This window comes from Molothrus ater, chromosome 27 (assembly GCF_012460135.2).
Source record: "Molothrus ater isolate BHLD 08-10-18 breed brown headed cowbird chromosome 27, BPBGC_Mater_1.1, whole genome shotgun sequence".
NCBI classification, from domain to species: domain Eukaryota; kingdom Metazoa; phylum Chordata; class Aves; order Passeriformes; family Icteridae; genus Molothrus; species Molothrus ater.
This window is the reverse complement of record NC_050504.2, coordinates 1,128,300-1,138,698: the sequence shown is the minus strand read 5'-3', so window position 1 is coordinate 1,138,698 and position 10,399 is coordinate 1,128,300. Positions and strand designations below refer to the sequence as shown.

The 10,399-nt window shown below is 57.7% G+C and overlaps 1 protein-coding gene across 1 annotated transcript; it reads right to left on the bottom strand.

The window, feature by feature from the left end:
• Window positions 1-793: 793 nt before the first annotated feature.
• On the bottom strand, window positions 794-5,359 carry LRRC37B (leucine rich repeat containing 37B). The gene is made up of 4 exons (XM_036398666.1): window positions 5,144-5,359; window positions 2,737-4,067; window positions 2,142-2,206; window positions 794-1,376 (listed from the first exon to the last, which is right to left on the bottom strand). The coding sequence occupies exons 2-4, from the start codon at window positions 4,030-4,032 to the stop codon at window positions 1,124-1,126; spliced, it is 1,614 nt and encodes a 537-aa protein (XP_036254559.1). The 5' UTR covers window positions 4,033-4,067; window positions 5,144-5,359; the 3' UTR covers window positions 794-1,123.
• Window positions 5,360-10,399: the final 5,040 nt, after the last annotated feature.

Sequence of the window (10,399 nt, the reverse complement as noted above, 5' to 3'; positions counted from 1 at the left end):
TGCTGGAGCCAGGCACTTGCACTGGGGCTGGCAGAAATAACACCTGGGTGAGGTAGGACCAGGTGCATGCTCTGCTCAACCCAGTGGCAGAGCTGAAGGGGGAAGTGGAAAGATAAGGAGTGTCAGGGAGTGGGAGAGGGAGAGGGACTGGAGCCACACTGAAGCAGCCAATGGACAAATGTCCCAGACAGACACGTGCCAAGAAGCCGAGGATCGCCAAGGGTGTGACCAGCAGGCAGAAGGAGGGGACCCAAAACACAGAGGGAATGGAAAGAGGTCCCTGCTGGGGGCAGCAGAGGAATCCCCTCCTGCCCCATCTCACCTTCCCAGCTCCCTCTACACAACAGGTGGAGGCTCTGGGCCTCTGGGGCCGGGACAATCACGGTGTGGACAAGCTCCATCCAGGCTGGAGGGGCTGCCCAGAGGGAGTCAGTCCAGCCACGCTGTTTGAGAGGCTCCCTGGGGATGCTGTCCTGAGGGGCAGAGGAGTCCAGGGAGGCTGCACATTGTGCAGGGAGAGATCCTTGAAGGCACAGGCACGAGCAGCCCGTGCCCATGTGCCCAAAGATGAGCTGGTGGGGAAGCAGAGCGGCTGAGCAGGAAGCTCTGCCTGGGATTCAGGGAAAACACAGAATTTACAGCTTTGGAAGGAGGGCAGCAGCACAGGAGGATGGTGTGGATGTCGTTGGGGCATGCAGGGAGAAAGGTAGCAAAGCAAAGGCCCAGCTGGAACTGAATTTGGCCAATTCCATAAGGGAGAACAGAAACGGCTTTTACAAATACATCAGCAACACCAGGAGGAACAAGAACAAACTTTATTTATACTGAATGCTGGGGGAAACATTGCCACAAGGGATGAAGAAAAGCCTGAGATGCTTCCTCTGGGTGTCCAGAGCTTGTGCTTGTCTGCAGCACCCTCTGGCCTTCCCTCAGCAGGGGCAGCAAGAAAATAACAGTCAAGGAAAAAGCATCCAAGGAAATAACAATAACAAATGAAGCAGCATCCAAGGAGAGCCTCAGTAGTTCCTATTGTCCTATTGTGGAAAAGGAGGTGAGGAGTTGTTGGCATCCCATTAACTTCTTCAGCCTCTTGAAAACCTTCCAGTCCCTCGAGTTCTTCACACTATGTCTCTTCCTGAAATGTTTTTCTGTCATTTTCGTTTGAATCCGTGATGCGTCGAACCAATGGCTTTTCAGATTTCCTGAACAGAGAAAAGCTCCAGAAAGTGCCGAGCAAGGGAAGGCCTTTTAAAAGGAAGGATGCCCAGGCAGTCAGGAAGAATGGGCGGCGCTGGCAGGGGCATCCTGCTCTATTCTGCTCCACATTCTGTGCCTCGTGACCCTTCCTCCTTCTTTGTCGCAGTATAACACAGAACCTGAAAAAAACAGCAAGGGACAATAGGGTTAAAGAGAGAAGGCAGCTGGTGATGGAGGCTGTGGGCAACAGGGCTGCCTGTGCTCTGGCCTGTCTGGGCAGCAGCCCCGCTGCAGGAGTTGGGAAGGGGCATTTCCAACGCTGCAAAGCAATGGAGTGAGCGAGGTGAATGGGGACAAAAAGGCTTCTGGACATCCCATCCCCAGAGCTCCCTGCTCCCGCTCCGTCAGCAGGGAGGTCTGGCCAGGGAGGGCTGCAGCAGGTGCCAGCACCTCTCCCTGCTCGGGGGTGTGCCAGCAGAGCCCAAGGAAGATGGGGAGCCCCAGCAGGGATGGCAATGGCCGGCAATCCAGAGAATGAGCCCTGCGTGCAAAAGGCAACCGGAGAGGATGGCAGTGAGCTCTTCACCAGCCACTGCGGGGAGGGAGCGGGCAAAAATGGGGCAGAGCCATCAGCAGAGGAGACTGTTCTGGGAACACAGAGGTATTGCTCGTGCTCACAGAAATTCGGGAGCACACCGGGGCCCAGGACATCCATCCCAGCGCCGGCGTGGGAAGGGCTGCTTGGGCTGGGAGCCCCCGGCCGTGCCCAGCGCTGCCGCTCAGGAGCCGCTTGCCCGGGGCTGCCCCAAACGCGACGTGTTGCAAACACAGCCGGGAGAGTCCTGGGCAGCGGCACCTGCGCGGCTGCGGGGCTCCAGGAGGAGCTGCTCTGCACAGCAAAGACCCTTGGTGGCACAGCAGTGGCACGGGCGGGGAGCAGTTACCTTGTCAGACACAAATTCCTGGAGTTGCAGGGGTGGGAATCATCTTCACGGCAGAGGAAGCACACCTAGGGATGGAAAATGGGAGATTTGCAACATGAGTTTTCTTGTAATATTCTGCCAAACAGGAGAGGGCAAGAGCTCTCATTGCTGTGTGGCTGAAGGCAGGAGAGCAAAGCAAAGCTGGGAAGAGCTGGGACAGAAGGCAGGAGAAGCTTCCCTCCGGCAGGCTGGACCCTGCTGAGCTGGGTGCTGTGGATGCTGCCACAAGCTCCAGGCTTGGAACAACATCTCCTGTGGTACCCAGCACATGCAGGGCCATCTGCACTGGCACATGGGGCTTGTCACCTGGGCACTCCAGCTACAAGACAGACAGCTCTGTGTCAAACAAGAAATTGGCTTACGTGGAAGAAGACTTTCAGGAACACACCAATGATAACGAAGACAGATAAAAACGTCACAAACAGGACCATTTCCTGAGTGTGATGTGATTTCTGTTCAGAGAAGAAGAAATAAGATCACGGGGGGCAAGAGGATTACTCCTTCCATTCTCCCTTGCCCAGAGAGGCAGATGCAGCAGTGCCTGCAGCTCTCCTACCTTCTTTGTAGGCTCCTGATCCTCCTCCAAAGCTGTGCGCCTGGAGATGTTCTCTTGCAGAGGACACCGGCCCATGCCATCATAGGCTCCCTTGTTCTCTTGCCTGTCACTGAGCACCTTTAGAAGCAGCCCCATCTTTGAGACCATCTTGGCACACAGCAGCTTGAGCTGGGGCAGGCTGCAGTCCATCCTCAGGGCTCGCTCCACATGGGCCATGAACATCCGCAGGCTTTTGTCGGGCACCACCAAGCGCAGGTGACGATCAACCACGGCTTCCAAGAGCTCTCCTGGAACTGGTGCAAGGTCTGGACCTTGGGGGCTCCAAGGTTTATTGAGGAATCTGGAGTCTTCTTCCTGTTGCTTCCAGTGTGTGCCTGTGGTGTCAGGCATGATCAGGAGATTCCCACCTAGAGAGGATTGTTCCTCCTCAGCCATGGCTCCTCCTCCAGTGCTCACAGCAGGGCCTCTCTGAACCAATGGGTCAGAGAGAAAATCCAGGTTCCTGTTTAGACGTGGCTCATCTTTGGTGACGGTGGCTCTGGGTTCCCCCTCTGCTATCAAAGGGCTCAAAGCCTGGTAGAAAAGCTGATTATGTCCAACCCAATACTGGTTCTCCTCCTTCTTTGATTGTTTGTGAGAACTGACATAGTTCTGCCTTGGAGCAGGATCTTCCAACTCATCTATGAGGTGCTCAATAATGGCATCATTAGGGTTTAACCCACCAGCTACATCCCAGGGATTTAGTATTTGCCAGTTGAGCCTTGAGTTGATTTGCTTCTGCATGCTGTCCTGCTGCTTCTTGATAGTCATAATGTAGTTCTGCCTTAGAGCTTGATCTTCCACCTCACCTCTGAGGGCTCTATCAATAGACTTGTCATGAGTGGGGCTTAATGCACCAGCGAAATCCCAGGAGTTTAATGCTTGCCAGTTCAAATGTGACTCCGCCTGCTTGTGATCCCAGCTTGAGGGTGCATTTTTCAGCACATCCTTCAGCCTGCCAGGCTGGGGGTGGTGAGGGAAAATGCTTTTGGCTGTCTTGATGCTTTTAGCCTTGTGCAGCTTCTTCTTGAAACTGGCCCTCAGGTCATGGGCGCTTGTTTTGCCTTCATGCCCCAAGAGATGCTGAGGGGGATGTGAATTTGTTCTGGAAGTGTCCGGGCTGCTGACATCACCCTCAGTGCTCAGGGTCAGGGCAACCACAAGTGTGACAGTTTCACCATCTCCCAGTGAAGGCTCCTTGGGCTTGAGGCTCAACACTGGGATGGTGTTCAGCTCTCTGCCTTGTTCCAAGTCCATTATTTCTCCCCGACTCTGTAGAAGACTTGTCTGAGCTGGAGAACAGCAAGAGAGCAGATCAGCAGCTGGACACAAACACAGGCTCAGAGGTTACCCCAAGCAGCAGCAGCTCATCTCAAGGCCAGCAAGCACAAGAGCAGAGTGGGGGATGTGTTGTGGTGAGGAGAAGAGCCCTTCACTCCATGCCATTATCCCCTTGGGACAGAGCAGAGAGCTGCTTCTTTCCTGGTGTCTCCTGGGGCTCCGTTTGGATGGGAGGGAAACATCCCAGGGGAATGGGATTGCTGTCAGAGACGTTCCCACAGCTCCAGATGAGCAGGCCTGGCTTGCTCTGCAGGAGCCAGTGAAGAGGCAGAGACCCCAGAGGAAAGATCAGCACTGCAAGGGGGGCACAGACTGGCACGGGAGGAATGCCCAGGGACTCCTTTGCTCCGGGGCCATTGCCAAGAGCAGCAGCTGATGCTGTTAGAGCATGAAAAACTCCCTCAAGGGCACCACAGCTCTGGGACTGTGCTGTGGGAAACCTGGGGCTGAGGCAGTGAGAGAAGCGAGCTCCCTGGGGCCCTTGGAAACCTGGCTGTACCTGTTTGCAGAAGGGCAGCCTGGCCCTGCTGTGCACAGGATGTGCTGTGCCCTGTGCCCAGCTAGAGCAGGACGGGGCTTTGCTCCCCCTGCACAGGCCAACCAGGGCATGACGGTGCTTGGTGTTCACCCTGCAGAGAACATCAGGGGCCCTGCCCTTGCCCTGCAGTGGGCAGAGGGGTGGCACAGAAACCAGGCTGTTAGGGGAATCTGGGGCCTTTATGGGCAGACCTTGCCTTCCAGCACCAGGGAAGGGCAGGGGGCATTCCTGCTTTCCTTGCCTGGGGGCCATGGTGTGGGTAGGAAATTGGTAGGTTTGCTGGGCCCAGTGAGCTGTTCCTTGTCCAGACACTATGTGACACACAAGATATGTACAGTCTCCAGGAACTTTCCATCCCAAGGTGTTGTGTCCAAGGCCTGTAGTCCAAGGCCCGATCAGCACCCCCCAGCACGGGGCAGTGCTGCAGCCTCTCCCCAGGCTCAGGAGAAGGGGCAGATTTGAGCTCCCCCAGCCCCTCCGGACACCCACCGCACTGCGGGGCGCTGGTGCTGCACAGCTTCTGGCACAGGAACTGGATGGTCCTGCAGGGGCTCTCGGGCCGGGGACGCTCCTGGCACAGGCAGCAGGCCGCCTCCTTGGGCACTTGGCTGCAGACAAGAGGGGATTCTTGGAGGAACACCTGGCCACCCCGTGCATGGCTCAGAGCCCAGCTCAGGGAACACACCGATACCACGCAGGGGGCTTGTGCCTCACTGTGTGCCACAGCTCTGGGAAAGGGCCCTGACTCCCAAGGCAAAACATTAAAAGGCGATTTTAACCTGGAAAGTAGAACTGCTCCCAAAACACCACGTGACACAGAAATGCACCCGCCTGGAGTTCAAACTCCCCTTTGAGAAGCCTGCAGCAAGTCACCCCAAAGGTGAGATTCTGCCTGGGAGCTGGTGAGTTTTGGCACGTTCCCAGAAGGAAACAGCAACTCTTGACCTTACTACTGGGCTTGTTCTGAGTTGGTGGCACACGGATTTGTTTCCCAAGCAGAGCCCCTGTCCCAGCACTCGGGGCCTGCTGGCGGCTGGGGCTCAGTCCCACACACTCACAGGGTTTCCAAGCTCACTGTGGTCTGCAGCAGCTGCAGCAGCGTCTGCGAGTTCACTTGGGTGGCACTCAGGTCTCTGCAAACATTGGAAAGAGCTCATGAAACTCTCTGGTGACATTGCCACAACTCTGCTCTCAGAGCAAGCCCAGGGCCCTGATGATGGTGGTGCTGTATGCAGAGGAATCCACTTCTGCCAGCTCCCAGAGAAGCCAGAGGAGTTGTGACTCCAGCAGACTCAGGCAGGCCAAGAGGGAGATTTGCTCCTGCACCATTTGTGCAGCTTTCCTGAGCTGCACAAACTCTACCAAACCTCTCTGGCACTCCAGAGAGACACAGCTCTCTGTGGATCTGCTCCAAATGAGCCAATACTTACAGAAAGCTCACTGAGGGCAGCTTGAAGAAGGCAGCATCATCAATGACAGCCAGCGGGTTGTGGCTGAGGATCCTGAGAAACAACAGAGCTCTCTCAGGGCTGATGGCAAGGATGTGAGCTGCCTGTGCCGGGCACGTGGGCACGGCCCGGCCGCATTCAAGGAAGCCTTGCAGGAGAGGAGCAGGGCAGGCGAAAGGGCCTTTGCAGCTGCACACTCCTGGTGCTCCCTGGCTGACATCCACAGCTGCAATCAGGACTTTGCCAAGGGCAAATCTGCTCTTGCCCACTGACCCTGCAGAGACCCTGCTGAGACTCGCCCTGCCGTGCCTTTAGCCCTGGGGCCACTTACAGCTCCTGGAGGAACTGCATCCCATGCCAGGCCTGGAAAGTGTCGCTGCGGATCTGTGTGAGGCCATTCCAGGAGACATTCCTGGGGAAAGAGGAGGTCACACAAAGGAATCAGGCCTGCCCTACAGAGAGAGGGGGCAAAGAAGTAGCCCTTTGCAGGAAAGGTGCCAATCCAAGGTGGAAGAGGGAGGAAACTGCTGCTTTCTCAGGGTTTGTAGCCTGCCCAGGAGGGCAAGTGAAGGGCACACGGGCTGACTCTGTTTCTGTTCCAGGATGCAGCCAAGGCTGCCAAACTGGCTGCTCTGATGGCTGTGTGTGGACAACCCCGCTGGGCTCTGTCCCCTGGCGTGGCCGCCCAGCCATCGGCATTGATCTCTGCAGTTCAGCTGGGCTCTGGGCAGGGCAGATTTAGGGACTTTGGGGAAAACAGCAGGACCATATTCCTACACAGGAAGGGTGCCCATGCAAAGACTGAGCTAAAACCACCAGAAAGAAACTTGATCACTCACAGAAACTTCAGGAAAGGCAGTGACTCAAATGCCCGTTCCTCAATGGACAGGATCTCATTGCAGGACAAATCCCTGTTCCAGGCAGAACAACAAATGTCACTTCCTTTGGCCCTGTTGCTTTTACCTGCCTCTGCAGCCTGGATGCCAGCAGGGCCAAAGGCCACGGTGCCCGTGGCTGGGCTGAGCAGCAGGGCCCCAGGGAGGGGCAGGCAGGAGCCTCCCCTGCCCTGGGCAGGGCACGGTGCTTACAGGTGCTTCAGCAGGAACAGCCCCTCCAGGGAATGCCTCTTCACTGCCCGCAGCTCATTGTCCCTGAGCACTCTGCATGGGGACACAGGGACATTGTGACAGCGGCCACAGCCCAGCAGCAACTGGGATTGTCATGGGAAAATCTCCTGCAGCAGCTTGACTGACACATCTCTCTGGGCCACCGCTGCAGGGACCGTCCCCACTCCTGGCCAGAGCAGGCCCTTGCTCCTGGCCGGCTGAAGCTGACCACAGCTTGATCCCTGGGCAGACAGACACGGGCATGGTGCCCTGGCTGCAAGAGACTCGAGGCAATTCTTGCCATGCTGGGAAGCTGTGGTGATTCACACCCCTCCTGGCAGAGCAGCCGAGCTTTGAATTCCAATGGAAGCGGGTGGTGTGAGGGCTGCTGCTCCAACCCCAGACCAAAGGATGGCATCTCCACAGACTGCTGACATTTGAAATGCTGCAGGGCACTTACAAGGTCTCAGTCCATGGGTAGTCCTTCCATGTTTGTTTTCCAAAAGCAGTAATGGAGTTGCCAGAGAAATCCCTGCAAAGAGACAAAGAGCCGGTCCCCCCTCAGGAAAGCCCATTTCCTTGCCTTTCGGCTGCAGAGCTGGAATTGGGCTTTGCCTGGAGAAGGCACAGCGTGCCCAGCCTGGCTTCACCCTCATGCTGTGCTCAGGCCCCCAAACCCCCCCTGTCTCTTGCCAGGGATTCCCCGGGGTGTCCCAGGTGGGGTTTGCAGAGCCAGGGAGCCGAGGAGGGGCAGCTGCAGGGCTCTGAGGGGCCGCGGGACTCACAGGAAGGCCAGGGCTCGGCGGCGGCTGGCCGGGGGCACGGTGGCCAGGCCGGTGTGGCCGCAGTTCAGCCGCCCGCGGCCTGAGCAGTGGCAGGGCTCTGGGCAGAGCTCCTTGCCCACTGCTGGGGAGGGGGCCACTGCCAGCAGCAGGGCCAGCAGGAGCAGAGCGCGCTGCAGACGCATCACCAGGTCCATGGCGAGGCAGGACTGGCTGCAGTCGCCTGGGACGCAGACCTGAGCTGCACCTGTGGCAGCTCCTGTGTCACAGTGCTGCTGCCAATGTCACAGTGGTCCTTCTTATGACACTGTAGCAATGCTCTTGTCACCGTCATGGTGCTTGGCATCACAGCTCACAGCAAACCGCAGTTCAGGCCATGCTGTCACCAAATGACTCTGTCTCAGAGCCATCAATCTGCACAATCATGGCTTGGAAGGGGCCTTAAAGCCCATCCGGTTTCACCCCTGCCATGGCAGGGACACCTTCCACTAGCCCAGGCTGCTCCAAGCCCCGTCCCACCTGGCCTTGGACACTGCCAGGGATCCAGGGGCAGCCCCAGCTGCTCTGGGCACCCTGTGCCAGGGCCTGCCCACCCTCCCAGGGAAGGATTTCTCCTGAACACAAGATCTAAGCCTGCCCTGTGTCCCTGTGAAGCCATTCCCAGCTGTCTTGGGTTTGCGTGGCCAGGCTTTGGCATGGCTTTGGGGCTACAGGTGCTGTTGAAACTTCTTTTGTTTCTCATTATCCTGCTCTGATTTACTTGACAATAAATGTAATTAATATCCCCAAGTTCTGTCCGTTGTGTCCCTTACCGTGACCATGAGCGGGGCGGGATGTCTCCCTCCCTTTCTGTAAACTCCTGAGCCTTTCGCTGTCCTTTTTCTCCTCTCCACTTGTGCGGAGCGGTGAGAGCGCCTTTGGTGGGCAGGCGGCACCCAGGCAAGGCCAAAGGCCGCAAACGGCGCTGGGAGGGCGCGGGGAGCTTGCCCAAAGCCGGGCAATGTCGGCATGGCCGCCGGCAGAGGCTGAGGGAGCCGCAGCCACAATGGCGGGAAGCGCCGGGAGCCTGAGGGGCGGCAGCTCCGCCTGAGCGCGCCGGCCCCGGCAGCGAGCGCCGTGCAAAGGGAGCCGCGGGCAGCTCGGGCAAGGCCGGCACGGCCCCGCAAGCAGCGGCCAGAGAGGCGGCCCGGCCCGGCCCGGCCCGGCCGGGAAGCGCGGCCGCTCCGCCGCACGGGCACCTCCGCTTCCGGGCAGCGGCACCGGCAGCGGCCGCCCCGGCCTGAGGGGAAACGCGCGGCCCCACAGCTCGGGCCGGGGCAGCTCCGGCAGCGCTTGCGGCACGGCGGCCTCCAGTCCTGGGCACGGAGTCACGGAGCCTCAGAGGCACTGACGATGGAAAACACCTCCGGCTTCAGCCCGTCCATCCTGTGCCTCCTCCCCACCTTGGCAGCCAGGCCACGCACTCAGTGCCACCTCCAGCCGTTCCTTGGACCCTTGCAGGCATGGGCAGTCCACCACCTCCTTGGGCAGCCCCTCCCAAGGCCTCAACACCCTTTCCATGAAGAAATTCCTCCCTGATCTCTGTGATTCGTGTCTTACACACCTGACACTATTTTAATCCTATTCTGAACCATATTAGACAAAGATGCCTTTCATGCATGTACATTAAACCTCCTTGAGAAGATGATTCTGCTCAATGACAGCACCTCTTCAGCAGGAGGAGGTATAAAAATGCAACCATCAGCCTGGGAGCCAGGCGGCTTTGAGGGAGGGCAAAGGAAAGGAGGAGGAGGCAAAAACCTCAGGGGTGCAGAGGGGACAATGCTGCTTGTGCAGCTCCAAGCCAGCACCACGGGGACACCAGTGCCATGGCCTCTGCAGGAGGACACAGCCATTCCCCTTCCCACCCACCACCCAGAGCTCTTGTGCTCACAGGAGACATTTGGAACACAAAAGTGTTGACCCTGGAAAGCTTCAGGGGCCTTGGGATGTTTTAGAAGCACTACTGCAAAGCCTCTTACTGTGATATCCATAGAGCTATCCAGGAAGGCCTCACTGGAATGGGAAACCTCATTGCAGCTGAAGCAGGGGCCTGGAAGGGAAACCCAAGCACTGGGAAGCAGTCACCAGGTGATGCTCATTGTAACCTGCACCACCAGTCCAGGGCCAGCTGTTGGGCACAGGGTGACAAAAGGGCACAGACAATGCCAAGGGCAGCCGCAGCAGCTGTGGGAATGCCCATCTAGATCTGGGGAAGACCCCAAAGAATTTATGCATGAGGGAAGCAGACTGAGGAGAGATGTGGAAGCTGGAAACAAGCAGGAAGGCAACAGTTTCCTCCTCCAAGAGTTTCTCTTTATCCTCATTCGCCTCCCAGATGAAAATCCAGCTGTGACTTCCACTGTTCAG